We start from the raw sequence: 22,820 nt of genomic DNA on the forward strand, positions 1-22,820 counted from the left end.
GGGTTTCTGCAATTTGCATTGTTGTTGAATTCCAACTTTAAAGCATGGTGGTCTGATAAGATACAGGGGATTATTCCAATTATTTTGTATCTGTTGAGGTTTGTTATGTCACCTAGTATATGGTTGATTTTTAGAGAATGTTCCATGTGGAGCAGAGAAGAAGGTATATTCTTTTGTGTTTGGATGGAATGTTCTATAGATGTCTGTTAAACCCAATTGAGACATAACTTCTGTTAGTTCTCTTGTTTCTTTGTTAACTGGTGGTCCTGTCTAGCGGTGAGAGTGGGGTATTGAAGTCTCCCACTATGAGTGTGAGAGGTTTCATGTGAGCTGATGGGAGATTCAAAATGGAGGACGGAGAGAGAAGAATGCCGGGGCCCCTCTCTGGTAAGATGAGACCACGTGGAGATAGAAATGGGTTCATATTTAAGACAGAGCTATCCAATAATTATTGCTAGTAACAGGCCAACAGAATTGTATTTAATACAGCATCTCTGTGTGTTATTTGGGGCAGGCGCCAAATCTACTCATAACAAAATGGCTGTCATCATGGATCAAAGAACTTTTATTTAAAACTTGACAAAAGCTTAAAACAGGGTTTTAGAAACAGAAGAACAGAGACAAGCAGGGCTTCTTGATAGCAGCATTTTTCTTGGTTGTACTCTGTTTTTCTAGAGACAAGCAGAGATTTGCACGGCTCCTTTAAGGGAGATTTCCTGACTCAGCATAAGCGGCAAAAAGTTACAAGGCTTTTAAAGAGCTCTGCTAACAACTTAATGGTGTATACTGAAAGACCCCCAGAGTATTGACCATCATGCTCCTACTCAGGAAAGGTGATACCCCAAATCACTCAAGAGAAGCGGTCTTGATGCATCAGCATGAGGAGTTTTTATGAGATCCACAGTCATACGCCATGCAGGGGTAGAGGACTGAGGATCTCGAGGGCAGAATTGAGACAGATTTTTATAGGGTTTATAACAAAGCCCACACATTAAACCAATTATCTTAAAGTGTCAAGATCCCACGTGGTGCAGGCCAATCAATTTAAACCAATTTTTGTTTTTTTTTTTATAGCTGTATTGGTGTTGGCTCCTGGGTGGAGTGATAATTGGCAGTTAGGATTTGGGGCTGGGGTTCTGCAATCAGTTTACTAAAGTTAGATATGCAGCTGGTCAACTCATCTCCTGTTATCCTTATTCAGCCAGAAAGCAAGGCCTTGGGATAGTTCAAAACTTGGGTAGTTATGACTTTTTGAACAAGATGACCCATAACAGTTTCCAGAAACCAGACTATTGTTGAGAATAACAACATTCCTCAGAAATTAGGTGGTTTGAATAATAATAACAATTCCCAGAAACCGGTCATTATGACCGGGCTATTTCATGTGTTCCCCTTTTCCTGAGCTTTGCACGTAGCTAGGGTGAGTTTTAAATACATGCTGGTGGATATTTTTAAACTTCTAACTTCCAGTGGTCATTGGAGAGTTAGGCTGTATTTTCATCCTTTCAGTACGAGAGCTGGTAATGGCAGTGACCACATCTCCAAGCCAGCAACATGTTGCTGATGGCAGTGCAGACCAAGGCAGTGAACACAGCTCTCAGCTCTGGCAGCAAAAGTACCCACCACCATCTTTGCTAGACTGGGGCTAATACAGCTGTGGCTTTCACTTTAGCATGTCATATAGCAGATAAAAGACTCAAAGCCAGAAAAAGATAAAGATTTACAATAAAGACAGATTCAGATTAAGAAAAACCGCTAAAGGTTTACAGTGTGTTTTAAATTATACGTAGGCTTGAAAGAGAAAAAGAAACAGGATAAAATGGTTTAAAAAAGAATAATAAAATGACAGAGAAGCTGGTGTGGTGGTACCCGCCTTTAATTCCAGCACTCGGGAGACAGAGGCAAGCAGATCTCTGTGATTTCAAGGTAAACCTGGTATACAGAGTTAATTCCAGAATAGATAAAAGTTACACAAAGAAACCCTGTCTCAAAAAATGAAAAAATAAAAGTTAAAAAAAAAATAGAGTATTAAAAAAGCCACGTAAAGATGGAAAGCACAGAGAGAATCTGAATACTGTACGGTATTATACTATCTTTGTATTGTTTGACTGCTGAGGAAATAACAACTGTTAAAAAAAATTGCTGCTGGATTAATTCAATTTATATATTTTAAAAATGCTTTGACTTCAAAATCTAAGTCTAAGGACAAGTTACTGGGGAAAAGGATTTCTATTTTTGTTTCCACAGAAAATAAAAAGCTGTGGATTCTTTCCAGACTAACATGGTTTGATCAAGCAAGAGCCCCTGAAGGAGTTTCCCAGGTGATCCAACATTCAAAACAGCTGGGACAAGGCAGCCTTACAGATGACAGACAGCCAGGATTTCTGCATCTTCTTAGGATTCCCCAAGACAGCGCCCCCTACCAGCAGGAAGCAGTTAGGAAAGAATGACACCCAAATTCCCAAATGTTGTCTATAAATGTTTGTTTTCATTTAAATGGGCTTGGTTATAAATGGTTAATAATCACAACCAATCTCTTTTTAAGGGTAAAAAGGGAATTATGGTCTAGATACTAATACTTTGCTTTGGAATGGATTTTCATTTTTTTGATTTAAGGTCATTTTGTGATATGTATACCTCCTCTTGTTTAGGTATTGTTTTTATATAGCTCATTAAAATGTGTAATATAATAGTTTTCTTCAATGTTTTTTGTTGAATATGTTTTCTGCACCTATGAGCTGGGCTTCCTCACCTTCCTCTATGCCTATTATTCTTAGGTTTGGCCTTTTCACGGTGTCCCACATTTCCTGGATGTTTTGTGTTAAGGATTTGTTGGACTTAAGATTTTCTTTGGTCAGTGAATCTGTTTTCTCTAGTTTATCTTCAGCGCCTGAGATTCTCTCTCCCATCTCTTGTATTCTGTTGGTTATGCTTGCGTCTGTAGTTCCCTATTGTTTGCCCAGTTTTTCTCTTTTCAGAGTCCCCTCAGATTGTGTTTTCTTTATTGTCTCTATTTCAGTTTTCAAGTCTTGAACTGTTTTCTTCACTTGTTTGTTTTTTTCTTGGCTTTACTTACTTTCTTTAAGAGTTTTGTTCATTTCTTGCCTTTTTTTTGTGGTCTTTTCCTCTATTTCTTCCATTTTTTTTTTTTTTTTTTGTTTTTTCTTCCATTTCTTTAAGGGATTTTCTCACATTGTCTTTGAAGGTCTCTATCATTTTTATGAAGATATTTTTAAGTCATTCTCTTCTGCTTCATCTGCTTTTGGGTGTTCAGTTCTAGTTGGTGTAGAGTCCCTAGATTCTGGTGGTGTCATGCTTTTCTTTCTGTTGTTAGGTGTTTTCTTGTATTGCCATCTTCCTATCGCTTCTTCCAGTGGGTGCAGGTGGGGTCTCTCTCTCCCTCTCCCTCCTTCTCTCTCTCTCTCTCTCTCTCTCTCTCTCTCTCTCTCTCTGCTACTCCCCCAGTGGGCTTAGGTGGGTCACAAGTTCCATGTCTGTAGCTCTGGGTGGTCCAAGCTCTCTAGGAGGTCTCTCCTCAGGCAGGGGCCTGGCGATGGGGTCAAAGATGAGGCAGGCGGGGACTCGGGGTGGTCCCACGTGGATAGGCGGGTCTAGTGTCATATATTACATTTTAAAATGAGCTACATAAACACAATACCTAAACAAGAGGAGAAATATACATATCATAAAATTGACCTTAAATATGTATCAATAAATGAAAATCTATTCCAAAATAAAGTATTAATATCTACACCATAATCCCCTCTTTGCCTTAAAAAGAGATTGGTTGTGGTCATTAATCATTTATACCTAACTCCATATAAATGAAAACAAACATTTATAGACAATATTTGGGAATTTGGGCATCATTCTTTCCAAACTGCTTCCTGCTGGTAGGGGATCCTAAGATGTAGAAATTCTGGCTGTAGTGGTCTGCAAGGATGCCTTGTTCCAGCAGTTTTGAATGTTGGATCATCTGGGACACTGTTTTAGAGGGTCTTGCTTGATCAAACCATGTTAGTCTGCAAGGAATCCATAACTTTTTATTTTCTGTGGAAACAAAAATAGAAAATCTTTTACCCAGAAACCTGTCCTTAGACTTAAATTTTGAAGTCAAAGTATTTTTAAAATATATAAATTGGATTAATTCAGCAGCATTTATTTTAACAGTTGTTGCTATTTTCTTCATCAGTTAAACAATACAAAGACAAAACAATAGCATATTTAGTAGCATGCTGCTGGCTTGGAGATGTGGTCACTGCCACGGTCAGCTCTCGCACACACCATTAAGTTGTTAGCAGGGTTTGCCACTTAATGCTGAGTCAGGAAACCTCTCTAAAGGAGCTGCACAAATCTCTGCTTGTCTTTAGCAAAACAGAGTCCACCTGAGAAAAATGCTGCTACCAAGAAGACTTGCTTGTGTTTGTTATTTTGTTTCTAAAATCCTCCTTTTCAGCTTTTGTTAAGTTTTAAGTGGAATTTCTTAGTAGCTATGTTGCAGGTGCCATTTTGTTATGAGCACTTTTCCTACCAGCCTGGTCCCAAAGCCACATCAGCCCCAAATAACACACAGACACTATATTAGATATAAAGCTGTTGGCCTGTTACTAGCATTTGTTATTGGCTAGCTCTGTCTAAATGTTAACTCATTTGTATTAATCTAAGTATTTCCACATGGTCTTGGCTTACCGGAGAAAGGGTTCAAACCTCTGCTCTCTTGGTCCTATATTTTGAATCTCCTCCTACCTCTCTCCAAATTCTCCTTGTCTCCTAGTCTGGCTTAACTTGTTTTCCTATTTTCTAATATTCTATTCATTCTATTCATTAACCAATAAGAGAAACATATTTACAGAATGACATCTCCCTGAATTACATACTAATTTTCAATTTTGACTCAATATTTTAAGTATTTCAGTAAATTCTAGTTTATGATTTCATATATGTTATTTAACATGATCAGTGTAATGGTTTCTAGAGGTTCATTTCTAGTCTGTTAATAATAGTAAGTTAGAATTTAAAAGTAGTTTCCTATAGTTGATTTAATTATTATCAGCTTTGATACAAGGCAGTTATTTTATGGCTAGTTGATGAGTTGTCCTTGTCTTGCTCCTTGTAGACATAAACTTGGCCCTTGGTTTATATGGGTTATGAATATGGTATCTAACTGGACAACTAACTGTAGTTGCATATATATATATATATATATATATATATGTATATATGTCAGAATTATTACAAAACACAGGATTTCTCTACATTTTAGCAATTTACTAATAAAAATTTAGTGACATGGCATATTGCACACCAGAGGATAATTCCCTTTGCTGGTGACAGAACACAAAAACTTTTAATGGTATTATCCATTGTAGAAGGAGTACCATACCTTTTGCTTATGTCGGGAAATAGGTGACTCTGTATATTTGATTAGACATTAGAATGACTACATCATTCTCTCTATTATCTATGAAGTTTTTGTTCCCCATTTCCACGAGATTCCCAAAATAGCAGACAGCACGGAGTTGTTTGTACTATACTGAGACAACTAGGACAGCTGCTAATTGACTATGAGTAGGTAGTTGCCTTAATCAGGGTTCCTATTGCTGTGATAAAACATCATGACTATAAGTAGCTTGGAAAGGAAAGCGTTTATTTTACTTACACTTTCACATCATAGTCCATCATTGAAGGAAATCAGAGCAGTAACTCAAGGCAGGAACTTGGAAGCAGAACTGAAGCAGAGGCCATGGGGTTGTGCTGCTCACTGGCTTGCTTCTCATGACCTGTTCAGCCTGCTCTTTTATAGTACCCAGGCCCACTAGCCTAGGGGTGGTACGTCCACAGTGAGCTGGCACCTTATCCATCAATCACTAATCAAGAAAGCGCCCTTGAGGTTTGCCCATGGTCCAGTCTCAATTGATTCTCTCCAGATAACTCTAGCTTATATCAAGTTGACATAGAACTAGACAGCACAGCAGTATATATTGTGCAAGTAGATCTTACTGGAGATAGTGGAATGGAATTTGTTACAACTTACAATAGCACCTAATTTAAAATTTCTTTGTGGAATTTCCCATTTATATATAAGGCCATGGTTGACCGCAGATAAATCAAACCACGGGGAGAGAAGTAGAGCATAAGCAAGACAACTATCTCATTTAAAAAGAAATCATCCTGCATTTCTGACTTAGGGCAGGGTGTCATGTATGAGTATTTCCTGAAGTCTAGCCCCTTGAGGACTTTTGTGTAGACTCAGGTAGTTGTTACACATGTAGAGTTTTCTCTAGAAACCATTTCATGCACCTGGTTCATTGAAACCAATGGGCTAATGTCATCTTAGTTTCTAAAATGGAAGAACATTAGATGTCAGGATATGAATATATTGTGTCACATTTTTTTCATTCACATTCAGTTTCATAAAGTTGTAGGGAAGGACTTTTATTTCACAAATGATACTAAGAAGGCCTAGTGCCTTGTCTCAGCCTCCCCAGGAATGAAGAGTATGGTTGGAACCAAGTCCCATATCTCTGAGTTTGTAGTTCCCATCTCATTGAGGGATTTTTAATTTTAGCTTTAATTTCTGGCATGTTTTAACTGTGGTTACTCCAAACACTGATTTTTGTGTATATATGTGCCTATGTGTACAGATAATTAATGATTACACGAAGAAATAGAGAGAACATAATTTAAAAGTTTTCCATTTAACTATAAAGGACATGTTCTCAACCTGTGTGGGTCACAATTCCTTTGACAAAGTCTTTTCTCCAAAAAAAAAAATATATATATACATTAGGATTCAAAGTAGTAGCAAAATTAATTACGAGGTAGCAACAAAAATAATTTTATGGTTGGGATCACCACAACATGAGAAACTGTATTAAAGGGTCACAGCATTAGGAAGGTTGAGAACAACTATTATAATACTAATATTACTTCCTTATATAAATAATTATTTCCAGATTTATCTGCTTTGTAATTTTGTTGTTCATTAGGTTTCTTGTATAGTAGAACATAGCTGAAATGTAGATATATTAGCCATTTTATTATTTTATTGTTTTGTTTTTTAAATTTTTCTAGACAGGGTTTCTCTGTATAGCTCTTATAGACCAGGCTGACCTCAAACTCACAAAGATTCACCTGCCTCTGCTTCTGAGTGCTGGGATTAAAGGCATGTGCCACAACTGCTCAGCTATCATATTATTTTAATATTTCATAATTTATTATGTATTTAATGATAAATTTCATGTATTTGTCTGTAATTAAACTGAAATGGAAACTTGAAAAGCTTTTGTTAAAGTTAAAAGTTGATGGAAAACTTAAGTGTTTTCTTTATAGTACACTTTGTAAGAATAATTTCTCTGATTTTTAAAAAACAGTCCATCTATTTTGATGAACCAAATCCAGCACAACCAAAAGCTTCAAGCCCAGAGAAGCTACCCGACTGGGTAATGGGTGAGCTGGAGACAGGCGAACACAAATTAAATGAATCATGGCAGTTCTCTTCTGGAGAAGACAACACACTGGTGCTGTCAGCAAGTGATGCCCACAGGTATGCCGTGGAGCTTAACTGTCAAGTTTTAAAGCTTTACTCTGGTTTTGCAGCTGGTTCATATAGTGAACCCCCTTCTTTTTATTAATAAGGCTTTAGTTTACATTATATTTTTGCTAATATTGAGGTCTGTGAATAGATGCTGGGTAAAAATAACAGGCTTAAGAATTTACTACTTATTTAAGTAAGATTATGTTACATTTTAAGTCATTTATGAATGTCTGTTAACACACTCTTTATGTGTGTGTTTCATTTTTTGAAAAGCGTACCTGAGAATCATAAGTAACACAATTTCATGTTTTCCTTTGTGACAATGTTATGAACATTGCCAGTGACTTCAATAAAATGTAACACTCTGCTTATCCGTGTTTCATCCTCTGCTTGAATATCTCTCCCTCCCCACCTCAATGACTGATGCTCACTATTTTCTTTAGTGGAATAAGAATATAAATGTGACCATTCAATTGCCCTTCTAGTAGAGGACTGAGCCTACATAGGACTTTTAGTACAAATAAAAATAAACTAAGTTATAAAAACATATCAAAAGGCCGTTGTGGTTGCAGTATAATTTTTGGCCTTCAAGAGGGAGAGATTTAAATTTTGGTTTTTATTAAATTTTGATATTTCCTGTTGACATTGCTGTATGTCATTTGACATACAGCAGCATACTTTTTACTTCACTTCTGGCTATTCTCTTGATAATTTTAGTTTTATGAATTGTTTCTATTAGAAAAGCAGTCTTTCTTGTCTACTATAGTTTCTTTGGTCTATTTCTTATTAAGTGTGTAAATGTTATTAGTTTTGGAAATGCATCCTTTGTAGATGTAGTCTGGTTGTATGTCTTTCAGACTTGTGATATCATTGTGGGAAAGAATAGTTGAACACAAATCCAAGAGTCCATGAAATAATTCTTTTAGAGAGGGAAACAAATTAGAACGAAGGGAAAAATGAAGATATGATAGCATTAAGGGTATATTTAGAAGAGTAAAAAGTGAATGGATGAGTTGTATTAGATGGTGTTAATGCTTATTTTTATGTCCATAGAGAATTAAAAATAAGAGGTATAATTACAGAATATTTTTTAACTTTTTAGCAGCTATATGGCATTGTGGAAGAGAGATTGTGTTTTGTACATGATAAGAAATATAATGCCTACTTTGCAAAATCTAGTAATTTTTTGGTTAAATTTGGATTAAGACTTGAGCTAGGAGCTAGGGATGTTGCTTAGTTGAATGCATGCATAGCAAGCATGAAGCTCTGGATTTGATCCCCAGCACTGCATGACCTGATCATAGCAGTACATACTTGTAATCCTAACACTAGGGAGATGGAGGCAAGAGGATCAGAAAGTTCAAGGTTATTCTTAGCTGTGTAGCACATTTGAGGTCAGCCTGGGTTATATGTGACCTTTCTTTAAATTACAAGTCAGCTAAAATTTGGGCTCCTTTCTAAGTATAATGGTGAAATGTGCCTGGGGTTTGGTATGAAGGTGAATTAAAGTTGCAGGTCTTTTCTTGGCCCTTGACTGTGGCTGAAAACTGTAAATTTTTTTAGACAGAGTTGGAGACATGAGCAGATTTGTTTTGCTTTACTTGTACAGTGGTGTCTTCAACAGTGTTTTTGAAGGGTGTGTCAAAATTAGCAGTCAGTTTTCTAGCTTCTCCTAAATATCTGAAAACCTGATAATCTTTTTGTAAGCTAGCTATGGGGTCAGAGGTTAGAGATAGTTACAGTAGGTTACCTTGTTACTATTGTTGTTCTTTCTGTTAATGAATTTTGCATTATTTGTATGTATTAGTGAGCATGAACCTTTTTTCTTTAAATATTTCTTCAAGTGTTTTTCTGTTTTCATATTGTATCAAAAGTGCAGAGAAGAAAGATGTATGTAGAGGGATCAAATAATTAAAGAAGGAAAGTATGGTGATATATTATTTATGATTTCTTAAAGTTTGCCTGAGGATTCAAAAAGCAAAGCCAGCCTCAAGCTACAGAGATCAGGCAGTGATGATACACACCTCTAATCCAAGCAGCCAGAAGCTAGGAGGTGGTGGTACACGTCTTTAATCCTAGGATTCAGGATTAAGAGGTAGATGGATCTCTGTGAGTTCAAGGCTTCCCACATCTACACAAGATTGATTCAGTCCTAAAGAGAAACAGCTCACACAAAGATGATCTCAGCACCTGGGATCACAGGCCTTTAATCCCAGCATTAGAAGGGATAGAAGATAGGAGCAGGGCCTTCAGTAGTCAGAATAAGGCATTCATTCTCCAGCCACATTGAGCCTAGGAAGACACTAGTCTCAGGATTCTCCAGCCATGCTGAGGTTACAGTCTCAGATTTGGCAGAGCCAGGATCACATTTCATTCTGAGGTAGAGTAAGAGCTAGTGACCAGCTGCCTTGATTTTCTGATCTTCCTTGAACCCTACTATTTGGCTCTGGGTGTTTTATTTATTGTGCAACAGGGAAGTTTAGAATTTGGCAGCATGATCATTTATCTGTTGCCTGCTTAAGTCCCTGGGATGTGATTTATAATCTGTTTTATGTGAGAGACGTGCACAGATAGTTTTGATGCATTAGTCATATATGATCTTGCATATACCTGTGCATAAAAGGATTCAGGATAGGAAATACATGACATTAGCAGGATTCTAGGTGATTGGACATTTTCTTTTTAGGACCACAAGATAAAGTTTGAGAAAAATACAGTGGCAATGTCATTTTTAAAAACAGATTTATTTTTGTTTATGTTTATATATGTGTGTCTGTGTTGAAAGTATGATGTGTACAGGGTTGCCCATGGCATCCAGAAGAGGGAGAAAGATTCCCTGGAGCTGGAGGAACACCCTACTTGGGTGCCAGGATCCAAATAGGGTCCCCTGGAAGAGCAGCAAAAATTCTAAAGTGCGAACTACCTCTCCAGCCCCAGTGGAAATAATTTGTCTTTGTCCCCTCTGTCACTTTACCAGCAAATGGAAACATACTAAAACCTATACATTAAAAATAATTTGTCCTTTTTGTTCATTGTTTTAGCTATCTTTTATTTTCATTACTGGAACAAAAGTATTTCATAAAATCAGGGTAAGGATGGAGGGCTTGTTTTAGGTCATAGTTTGGGGGAATAGAGGCCATCATTTGGGGGAAGGCATGGTAGCAGGAACATAGGCATCTAGGCACGTTGTGGCTGCAGTCAGAAAGCAGAGGGAGATGAATACTGGCACCCAGCTGGCTTCCCACTTTGCCCTTTTTACTCAACTCAGCACCCTCGCCCATGGGATGTACTACACATATTCAGATGGATCTTCTCTTTGCTGTCATGGAACTCACTCTGCAGACAAGGCTGGCCTTGAACTCACAGAGATCCATCTGCCACTGCCTCCCAAGTGCTAGGATTAAAATTGTGTACCACTATGCCTTGTGGAAATATTATTAAAGATATGACCAGAAATGTATCTCCTATATGATTTCAGATCTCATCTATCTATCAATGAAAATTAACCATCACTGCTATCTATAATCAAATGAATTTTAATGAAAACCAGTTACTAAATTACAAGGTATTAGTTACTGACTAAATGATAAGCAATGGGAATAACTGACTGTCTGATGGCTCTCATCAATCCTATCCATCTTCCAGATTTACAGCCTCACAAAAGTCTGACATCCAAGATTGTTCAGGTGACCCTGTTACTTCCTATAGGACTCCATGTTTCTCTGTTGTACTCATCATATTTGCAAATATTTAATGTCTGACTTTTCTGTTAGATCCCAGTTTCATGAGGTAGGAATGGTACTTTTCATATTGGCAATTTATTTTCAGTTCCTCAAAGCAGATGCAAGCATGTTAGAACTTTCATTAAATCATGTGTTCAGTTGAGCTACATGTGTGCTTTAATGAAGATTATTAGTCACTGCTGCATATTTAACTTACTATATGCAAAGACCTTCTAAGATAGGTGTATTGTGGCAGAGGCAATAGTTGAAAAGAATTTTTAAATTGAACTTTTAGAGACTGTAGAGGGAAGGGTAGATTTTATGAAATGGTGGGGGAGACATGCCATGCACTATAGAGTGCCTGTACACACTCTGAGGCATGCCAGTGAAGGAGGCAGCGGCAGCAAGGGCAGGCCTATAGGTCTCTCTGTTCAGGTCGGTGACACGAGGCTGATGGTCAGTCAGGGTCCTAAAGCCCTTCTCAGGGTAGTTCATACTCCTTTAATAATTATGGCTTGATTTGTTTTAAAAATTAAATTTTTTTCGAGCTTTAATCCACATGTGTATTTCTTAACAGATATTTGTCATTTTACATTCATGGAGACATGGGAAAGATAAAACTAACATTTATTTTAGCGAAAGTTACAAAGATTGATTTGAAGGCCAACCCCACATGTGGCCAGCTCACCGTGGCCCTGAGTGGCCCACCAAAGCCTGCTTTCACTCTTCTGAGTGGTCACACTGTGCTAACCGAGAAGTTGGTATCTGTTAATGTTGACCTACTACATCTAATAACTTCTGTAAGAATTGTTTTAAAAAGTTTAAGAGGCTTATAATATTTGACACATGTATGTTTTTATAGTGAATAATTTATTGTTACTTAGAACTGAAGTTTAATGCTGCCTCATAAATTTTACAGCCACTTCAACTTGTCCTTTGAAAAACCTCTTTAATCTTAAAAGATTTTCCCCCTTAGTGTTTCTTTTTTGATCACTTTATAAAACCCTGCTTTACTTAGACCTTTTTGTATGTGAAGCATTTCTAATGGCATTTTAGATGATGCTGTTTGTGCCCTAGCCTTTTTATATTATTAAAGATGCGGAGTCCTTTTGAAGCCTTTTGTTGGGATCCCTATTCAGGGGAGATGACACCTTCCCTTTACCTTTGTTCCTTTGTAGGCTGGAAGCAGCCTCGCTTCACACTCCCTGGAAGTATTATGAGGCCATATTCTAGCTCTTATTATCATGCTTCCTTTTTGTCCCCCAAATATACATCATGCATTAGTGTACTTAGCATTTTACACCAAAAACTCCAGTACCAGTCACTCCTGAGATTCTTCTTTTTTGCATATCTCTTGATTTACGTTCATGCTATTACCCATGTTTTCTTCAAGAAGACCCAGTGATCCAAATTTTATTACTATTTCAATTAAAATTCTACTCTTACATTTTTGTGTATCTGGCTTTTTTCTTAACAAAGAAACATTGTAGTTGTATTTGACTTTAGTTGGTTATGATTTTATAAAACCTTTCTAAGGAGATCATAGCCATCAAGGACTGATAATCATCTTGTTTCTATTATAGGTTGTCTTTAAGGTAACCCCCCAGAATCCAATTCTTGATATTCTTTCTATAATTTCCTCCCCATGAATATGGGCAGGACCTGTGACTTGTCTCTAACAATAGGGGATGGCAGTGGTGAGGTCACTCCTGTGACAGCTTTGTGTGGTGTACAGCACCATCTTACTTAGGTCTTGCTGCCATGCCTTTTGTTGACTTTGAAGAAGTAGCTTCCATGACTCATGTGAGCACAGGGAACTGGATGTTGACCATGGGGGAAGGAAGTGGATCTGTCTGTAGTTGAGGGCATGACAACACAGATGTCATCAAATCATGGTTTATCAGTTATAAGTTATCAGTATCAAGAACAGACTTGCACACTTGTATATATGTTTTAGATTACATGTGGGTTCCTAGGAGGAGAATTGTTCTATTGGTGGGGTCATTAGTTTATTTAATATCTTGAACAACAGTTTAAAATAGTGCATATGGGCTATCTTGGGAAGATAAGTAAGATATATAAAGTTTTAAAAGGAATAAAGGTATAGTGAACTATATTTTATATAGAAATGTTTTAAAGAGGTGGTGTGTGTGTGTGTGTGTGTGTGTGTGTGTGTGTGTGTAAAATTGCTAGGTATCACCTTTAATGAGTTTTACTTGCCTGGAGTATAGAGATAATAGCGTTATTTTTTTGTATACACGTTTGTTATTTTTAGTAACCACATATTTGTATTTTTATAGGTACTGTCAAGTTGCCTTCTAAAATACCGAACTTTTATTAAGATGTTTGGACATACAAATTTTTAATATTAGTGCTAAAATTAATAAACTTATCTATGTAAAAAGTATGTCTATAGATGTAACAAGTCTGTATGTAGATTTAAACATAAGGAGAATTTCTTTGATGAGTAAACTTTGCAGATTTTGTGAATTCCACTTGTTTTCTAGTTTGTTAGAGCAGGAAAGCCAAGTGAGGACATTAGTGCCGTTTGTGGAGAGCCTGCTGTATGTTAGATACTGTCTGGACACGTTCTAAGTTACCTGGTTTGATCCTCTCTGTAAGCCTGGGAGGTTGACAGCATCACTTCTTTGTATTTGTGGAGGCAGTAGCAGCCTCTGGAGGCTCATGCAGCATTCCCAGCAGTGTGTCTGCTACTGGAATGCAGGTTCATGGATTGTGTTTCTAGGATACCCCTAAGCTTTAGGTAGCTCAGGCAGAAAATATGGAAATTTCATTTTCCCTTAAAAATGTAATATTTGTGAAATGTTATTGTATGGGTTGCTTTGCCTGCATGCATATCTATGCACATTTCGCATGCAGTGGCCACAGAGGTCAGGAAAGGGTGTCAGGTCCCTTGGGACTACAGTTACAGGTGGTTAAATTCTGACACTGAATTGGAGCCCTCTAGAAGAGCAGTCAGTGTCTTGACCACTGAACCATCTCTCCAGCCCTTGTCTGCTTTTGCCTCAGCAATCTGGAGTTATTCCTTTATCCTTTGTTGTTTCCAGGCTGAGCTAGAATGAGGAGGTTTGCCATGGTTCAAATCCTTCTTCTGATTCTTGGCAACCATCTGTCCTCAGGCGAGTTACTTAATTTCTTTAAACCCAAGTTTCATGATTTTGTAAAATGAGGTTGTATGGAACTCAGTGGCAGGACAAAGTGAAACAACACATGCAGCCTTCAGCACAGGACTTACTGAGTATCAGCCGCGCTACTGCCATCGTCTTCTGCACGGTGGTTGCTATTATCACAGTTCATACAGGGACTCACTTGTCTTTGTTTGACTGTTGTTTTGTACTGATGCAGTCCTCCCAAAGGATTGTCTCAAAACCTCTAGTTACCAACTGTTTTCGGCTTCTAGAATTCATCTTGTATTCTCAAAAACAAAAAGCACGTTAAGTACTCAGGTGGAAAGGTTCTATTTGTAACTACACATCATCCAAAGAAGTTGCTGTGGTGGTTGTTACTGTTGTTTGTTTCTGAGAATGGAACTCATGTATTCCACACTGTCCTCAAACTTGCTGAGAAGCTGAGAATGAGCTTGAGCTTCTGACCTTCCTGCTTCTGCCTCTGGAGTTTCAGATGGGCACTTATGGGCTCTGTGGTCCTGGGGATCAAACCCGGGGCCTCATGCAGGCTAGGCAAGCACTCTCCCTACTGGTCTGCATTCCTAGTCTCCCAAACTGGGGAAAGTATTTCAAAGGTGATTTGTTTATCAAGGGAATTAGTAAGTCTGACTTTCCAGGACACAAGGAACACAGCATGGTGCACTGTAATGTACAGACATTTGCAGCTGCATAGGAATGTGTGGACATACTACTCCCTGCCATTTCTGTATTTTCATGCTCTTTTCCAAAGACAGAGCATAAAACTAACAGGTTCCATTCTTACAATTCTGTGAGAGAGGTTTTGGAGCTTAAAAAAAAAAAGTTTTATTATCGGGTAGTGGTATCTAATGCCTTTATACCAGCACTAGGAGGGAGAGGCAGGCAGATCTCTATGAGTTCGAGGCCAGCCTGGTCTACAAAGAGAGTTCCAGGACAGTCAGAGCTGTCACACAGAGAAACCCTATCTTGAAAAACCGAAACCAAAACAAATAAAAACAAAAACCCCAAACAACAACAAAAGAAAAGAATATTATTATTTCTATAATATTCAGTTAAATATGGTAGTTTGTCTTCAAGGTAAAGTTGAAGTCTAGTCTGGCATAGACAAATATGGAAAAGAATACCTATTTAATAGCACTTACTTTTAGTTGAGAGTTGTTAAAAGTTGGGAGTTACTACTATGTCTGGTTTCGTGTGTGTGTATTCATTCACATGTTTATGAGGTGTGTGTATGTGAGCAAGCAAGCATGTATATGCTTGTGCATGTGGGGGTCATAGGTGGATGCTTTCTCAACCCGAGCTCACTTCTTGCCTAGGCCGGTTGGCTATTAAGACCCTGGGGTCTGTCCATTTCTTCTTCCAAAGCTCCAGGATTTCTCTGCTGCCTGCCCAGCTTTTTACATAGTGCTAATAGTGCTAGGGCTACACACTCAGGTCACCATTTTTAATAGCGAGACCTTTACCAACTGAACAGTCTCTTCAGCCTTACAGTTTCTTAGTTTTTAGAATAAAATACTTTATACCTGTATGAATGTAAATCACTCCATAAATTATTCTGTTATTTAAAGTTTTCAGTAAAAAGAACTGGAATAAATGTTAGAGCATGTGCTGGATAGTTTTGTGTCAAATTGACACAAGCTAAAGCCATTTGAGGAAGGAACCTCAGTTGATAAAATGCTTCTCTAATAGGGCATTTTCTCAATTAGTGACCAATGGGAGAGGCCTCAGCCCATTGTGGGTGATGCCATCCCTGGGCTGGTGGTCCTGGGTTCTGTAAGAAAGCAAACTGAGCAAATCATGAGGAGCAAGCAAGTAAGCAACACCCCTTCATGAACTCCTGGCTCCAGGTTCCTGCCCTGTTTGAGTTCCTGCCTGACTTCCTTCCATGATGAATAACTATTTGGAAGCATAAGCCGAATAAACCCTTTCCTTCCTAAGTTGCTTTGGTCAAGGTGCTTCATCATAGCAATAATAACCCTAACTGAGACAGAGGGTGAAGGAGATCAAGGTTAAATAAATTCTGGCCTCTGACTACAGCTCCACAGTGGAGGAGGCAGCCATTTCTGCTTATTGTAGAGGAGTTTAATTTATTGGTGGGAAAATGCATTTCTTTATGCTTTTTATATATCATTTTATAAGGAGTCTAGATATTTTAAAATTCTAGGTTTGTCCACAGAATCTAGGTTTTTCCACCTACCTGGCTTATAGGGGGCTCAGAGAGACTGAACCACAACCAAGGAGCCTACATGGGACTGACCTAAGCCCTCTGCATATATGCTCCAGTTGTGTAGCTTGGTCTTCTTATGGGACCACTGACTATGGAAGAAAAGGATGTCTCTGACTTTTTTGCTGGCTTTTGAGACCCCTTTTCTCATACTGGGCTGCCCTGTCCAGCCTTAATATGAGGGGATGTGCCTAGCTTTACTGGAACCTGATCTGGTATGTTTGCTAAATATCCATGGGAGGCCTGCCCTTTTCTGAAGAGAAATGAAGTAGTTGTGGTTGGAGGGGCAGAGGGGAGGTGGGAGTGACTGCAAGGAGAGGAGGGAGGGGAATTTGTGGTCCAGATGTAAAATAATATTAGCAATAATAAATTCTCAATAAAAAATTTCTTGTTTGAAACAATGATATACATACATTTTAACATCAAATTTAGGCTAATTTTTTTATCATTTGGAACTTACCTCTCAGCTATTATTGGGTCAGCTAAATAATATATGTATTCATGCTTATAAGAAAGGACTTGGAGAATAATTACTGCTTTAAATGATTACAAGGGACTATAGTTTTTGCATGTTTGCTTTCATGAGGGTTTTCCATGGCCTATTTGATGGTAGCTTTTAGTTTGGAATGAGGAATATAGTCACAGTCTGTCTTTATGGAAAATGTGCTTTGCTTTACAATGATCCTCTTCATATGTGGTTTTCAGGAATGCATTGTGGCGGAAAGCTGATATTCTCTGTGCCCTTTAAAAAGGTCTCCCAGTGTAGCTAGAGTTTCCTTTGTACATGCAGTTTAACAGCATGGCCAGCAGAGGGTGACCAAGTACAATGAAAACCCACTCTGTTGACTGTTGCTGTATTTGAAAAATGTTTTGCTTTTTTTTTTTAAATTTAAAGGTTATTAATTTTATTTTTTTAATCTGTATACTCCAAAATAGCAGTTTAACCTTTTGCTTTAACAACCACTATTTTATATGCAGATGACATACTATAAATACCTTGCTGCCTGATTCAGGAGTAGGGATTTGGTAGGGAGTGACTCAGGACCTTTTTTCTTAGAGAGTGTATAACTATTGGCATCTTTGTGATTAGAATTCACATAATAGAGCCTCTTAAATATTATTCATAAAGAAATATTCATTTAATTTAAGAATACTACCCTTGGTGTTTTGGTAGTGGCCAATAAACGTTGTGTGTGTGTGTGTGTGTGTGTGTGTGTGTCCATTCATGTGTGTGTACGTGTATGTGGAGGCCAGAGGTCAGTGATTATTTTCTTCCTCTATTTTACAGGATTTAGAATCAACTTGGAGACAAAGTAAAATTGCCATAGTGCTCCAAGTAGTGTAGCTTTTAAATCATTTCTGAGATTTTGGTACCCTTGTGGCTTAATTTTCTTCAAAATTACTTGCTGTCTTAGTCACTGTTCAATTGCTGTGAAGCACACCATGACCAAGGAAGCGTATAAAAGAAAACATTTAGTTGGGGGCTTGCTTACAGTTTTGGAAGTTTAGTCCATTATCATCATGGTGGGTAGCGTGGGACATAAGACACTGGAGCAGTAACTGAGAGCTACATCCAGATCTGCAGGCAAGGGAGCGGGAGGAGGGAGTGCGTGGATGCACCTGATCCTAGCATGGGCTTTGGAAACCTCAAGGCTCACCTCCCAGTGACACACTTCCTCAGGTAAGGCCTCCTAACCCTTTCAAATAGTACCATTCCCTAGTGTCTAAGCATTGGAATACATGGCCTGTGGGGGCCATTCTTACTCAAACCACCACACTCAGGCAATTCTTGTTTTACATTTTCATATAAACTTCATAATTAGTTCACTTTCTGTTTTCCTTGCATACCTCTGTTGAGAGTTTTGATTAGAACTTGTTTAAATATATACTAATTTGGAAATAATTGGTGTTTTTATAATATAGAATTGTATCAGGAGTACTGGATAAGTAATGGTGTCCATTTTTATGGGTATGTAGTGGTATCTTGTGGTTGTAATCTATATTCCCTAGTGTCTATTGGTAGCATCTTGTGTGTATTGAACACTGTATGTCTTCTACGAGACATAGCTATTCCACCCACCCAGGGTACAATGTAGGAAACCTGGGCAGACATTTCTAACGAGAGAGTTCATGGTTGGCACAAAGGAGTCACTGAGTCTTAACAGCTCTGGGATCTAGATAGGCAGATGCTAGATGGTCTTTTTTCACATTTGAAGACCTGAGAATAATTCTGCACGGTGTGGCGTTCTTCTCACTGGCTCTCCACCCACTTTGTGAATTGTTCTTCCCTTTTCAATTGGATCATTTTCCCAGCTGTCATTTTCAACAGCTCTTTCTGGAGTTCGGTGGCCTCTTTCATCTGCACTATCTTTCAGTCCAAGGCAGTAATGATTTGCTGATAAAATTTCTCAAAAACCTCATACTACCTTGTGTGTTTCCTTTGTGTTCAAAATATTAGAAGCCACATCTAATCTCTCTTAGAGTTATGTCATTGTTACCTTTGAGACTTGGCTAAGAACACTCAGGGGAAACCTCAGTGGCTTCTAGAGAACTCGTTGCCTGACAGGATCCATGAGGCACACACTTTATCTTTTGAAAGGGTCCTGCCTATGACTATCACCTGATGACTACTTTTGATCTTTTCAGTCTTACCAAAAGTTTTACATTTGCAAGTCTAGTTTTCTTTCTAGGCAGCACTCAAATCTTGCTTGAATGCCATGTCTTAATTTAGGGTCTTTTGCTGGTATGAGAAACTGAGAATGAAAAATTGTTTGTTTTTAAAGGCCATGAGCCCTATGTTGGCAATGTCTTTAGCATGTGCCTGTTGGAAATGAAAACCTTTCTTACTTTATTTTTCTTTCTACCTTTTCTGCTTCAGCTAAAATAGTTGCCATTTTGGTATTTATCTGGAATTTTTTTTTTTTAGTATTATACAAACTCACTAAAGATACTTTTTTATTTTCCATATTGTGGTGATATTTGGCAAACTTTCTGTCTCTGGCAAACCATGTGGATTGGCTTTTTGTTTTATGTCAAATACCATTTTCTTCCATGTCCTTCCAGCCTTCTCCAATGGTAGTGCATAGGTTCCTTCAGCATCTGCCAGGTGCCTGTCCGAATCCTGGACTGGATGCTTTAGGTTTTAGTTAATGAACTGCTTCTAGGAACCAGTTTGTGTCTTATGGATATAATAATACTCTGTGATGGCCCATATTAACAATTAAAAGAACAGTGATTTTGTTACTTTGTCTATGTGTTGGCTGGATTCAGTGGAGCCACTCTCCATTCTTTTGATTTGGACTGCGCTAATCTGGCAACTAGACAGAACTATAATATTGAAAATTGTTCTGTCTTTCCCCCAACATCTTGGTGGTGGGTAGTAGGATGGTTGGCATCTTGATGGTGGGATAGTTGGATGGTTGGTCTCTTGGTGGTGGGTGGTTGGATGGCTGGTGTCCTGTGGGTGAGTAGTTGGATAGCTGGTGTTTTGGTGGTGGGTAGTTGGATGGCTGATGTCCTGGGAGTGAGTAATTGGATGGCTGGTGTTTTGGTGGTGGGTAGTTGGATGGCTGGTCTCTTGGGGGTGAGTAGTTGGTTGCTTGGTCTCTTGGTGGTGGGTAGTTGAATGGCTAGTGTCTTGGGATGGGTAGTTGGATGGCTGGTGTCTTGGGATGGGTAGTTGGATGGCTGGTGTCTTGGGATGGGTAGTTGGATGGCTGGTGTCTTGGGATGGGTAGTTGGATGGCTGGTGTCTTGGGATGGGTAGTTGGATGGCTGGTGTCTTGGGATGGGTAGTTGGATGGCTGGTGTCTTGGGATGGGTAGTTGGATGGCTGGTGTCTTGGGATGGGTAGTTGAAAGGACATGAAAACCAAGTAGTGTGAGTTCCCCCATCTTGGGATACTATGAATTCCATGGCTGTCACAAATAACAAGGACATAAAAATTTAATTACTAAGCCAGTATAAAATTTAGGGTTATGGTTTTGAAGCTATGTTTGTTCATGTGTGTACTGGTATACACACAGTGTGCCTGTGTGTGGAGGCAAGTGGTTGATATCACACATCTTGTGTATGTATGTATATTTATGTTAATTTTTTTCTTTGCTGATAGGGTCTCTCATTGAACCCGAAGCCCTGGAGCTCACCAACTCAGCTAGACTCTGGTCAAGCAGGGTAGCTGTTTGTCTCCATCCTCTAGCTCTGGAGTCACTAATGTGTCTACTGCTGAGGATCGCAGAGCACATTGCTCTGTTTCTCCAGATGCATTTATTGCAATCTTTTTTGAAAATAATTTCTCTCTCTCTCTTTCTCTCTCTCTCTGTCACACACACACACACACACACACACACACACACACACACACACACACATCACATGCACATACTGCTGAGTCCTATAAATATGTATTTAGGACTGATCACTTGGGATTGGCTAACTTAGGAGAGGCTTTTTCCTGAAGAAGATGGATTCTCTGTGTCTTAGAAGCCATTAAGTGTAGCTCTTCATGGAGGAGAGGGTCCTTTGAGGTTCCTCCTGTGGCTCATGAGGTCATGGATCCTAGATGAGAATCTATTGCTGTCCCTTCCCTATGCATGCAATAACTAACTGCATACTGACCCTTATACCCACAGATTTGGGGCGTGAGGACATAAGGCATGGGTAAAAGAAGTGGGTTTAAGCTCTTACCCCTCAGCAAAGAAACTTCTTGTTAGTTCATGGAGACTTCTCTAGAAGCCCACAGCTGGGCAAGATGCAGCGTACAACTGACAGTGCAGTTCCTAACCCCAACTGAGAGAGCTGTCTATTGCACAACCTCTGATGCTCAGGGAGCATCATGAGAGGGGGATGGAAGACTAAGAACCAGAGGACTGGGTTGTCTGTTGTGGTGTAGTTTCTGCAATATATTGCAGAGAAGCTGCTTCTGAAGTCTCAACAGTGTAGTTGCCCAAACTCAACATGCACGCCGAGCATCCTTCCTGCAGTCTTTTCTCAAGAGCTAGGATCTCTGTCTTAGTTTCTGGTTTCTTGGTGAGATTGACTTTGATTTCCTCTTCTCAGTAGTTAGATTGTACCGTTTTTAGTCATCTCTTGATTCAAAACTAGATATGACTTCAGTTTCCATTCTTTTGATACAGCTGCATTTTCATCCTAGCAAAGGTCCAAGTCCAAAAGTCAGTCTTATAGCTCCCCTTCACTATAGAACAATCCTTCCTTCCTTCCTTCCTTCCTTCCTTCCTTCTCTCTCCCTTCTTCCCTCCACCCCTCCCTTGCTCCCTTCTTTTGAGTCAGTGTCTCTTGTCTAGTTAGCTTCATCTGTCAACTTGATACAGTCCAGAAATATGAGGGAATCCCAGATTGGCCTGTAGGCATATCTATGAGGCACTTTCTTGATTTCTGATTGGTGTAGGAGGGCCCAGCTTTCTGGTTGGTAGCAGATGGGGTGTTTTAGACTATGTAAGAAAGCAAGCATTAGAAGCTAGAGAGCAAACCAGTAAGCAGTGTCATCTTCCATGGTCACTGTTTTAGTTCCTTCTTTCAGATGTCTCCTTCATGGTGTCTCAAGGATAGACTTGACCTGGAAGTGCAAGATGAAGTAAATGTTCCACCCCAAATTAATCTTGGTCATGGCATTCTTTACAGCAACAGAAAGCAAACTAGAACAGTTTCACTCTAGCTGAGATTGATCTGGAGCTTTTTAGCCCAGGCTGGCTTTAAATTCATGGTGAATTTCTTGCTTTAGCTTCTTCTTGAGTTCTGGGATTACAGGCATATCCACTATGCCCTGGTATCTAGAGTAGCATTTCACTACTATATTAAACAATTATATCCATTTCTAGTTTGTTTTCTTCTTCTGGAATTTATATTATTACAGTGTTCAAACTATATGCTTTTAATTGCTGTAGCTTTCTTCTATATTTTGAAATCAAAAGTTCCATACCTTGGTTTTTGCTAGCTTTTCTCCAGATTGATAGAATTATATAGGATTTTTTGGTTCTATGTAGATTTTAGGATTATATTTTATATTTATATGAAAAAGGGCATCAAATTTTTGATGTTTATTGTTTTGTATAAATGTTTTAACAACATCGATTTTTTTCGAGCCCATGAACATGAACTACATTTTTATCTCTTTGTGTCTTTTATCAGTGTTATATTTGGTCACATTAATG

The 22,820-nt window shown here is 38.6% G+C and overlaps 1 protein-coding gene across 1 annotated transcript in view; it reads left to right on the top strand.

Annotated features, from left to right (window-relative positions):
* Cep112 (centrosomal protein 112) overlaps window positions 1-22,820 on the top strand; it is a 382,234-nt gene that overhangs the window by 23,319 nt on the left and 336,095 nt on the right. Inside the window, exon 5 of the mRNA XM_051182944.1 lies at window positions 7,374-7,546. Coding sequence (XP_051038901.1) covers window positions 7,374-7,546 — 173 coding nt within the window. The remainder of the gene's footprint in view (window positions 1-7,373; window positions 7,547-22,820) is intronic.

Source organism: Phodopus roborovskii, unplaced genomic scaffold (assembly GCF_943737965.1).
Source record: "Phodopus roborovskii unplaced genomic scaffold, PHOROB, whole genome shotgun sequence".
NCBI lineage: Eukaryota > Metazoa > Chordata > Mammalia > Rodentia > Cricetidae > Phodopus > Phodopus roborovskii.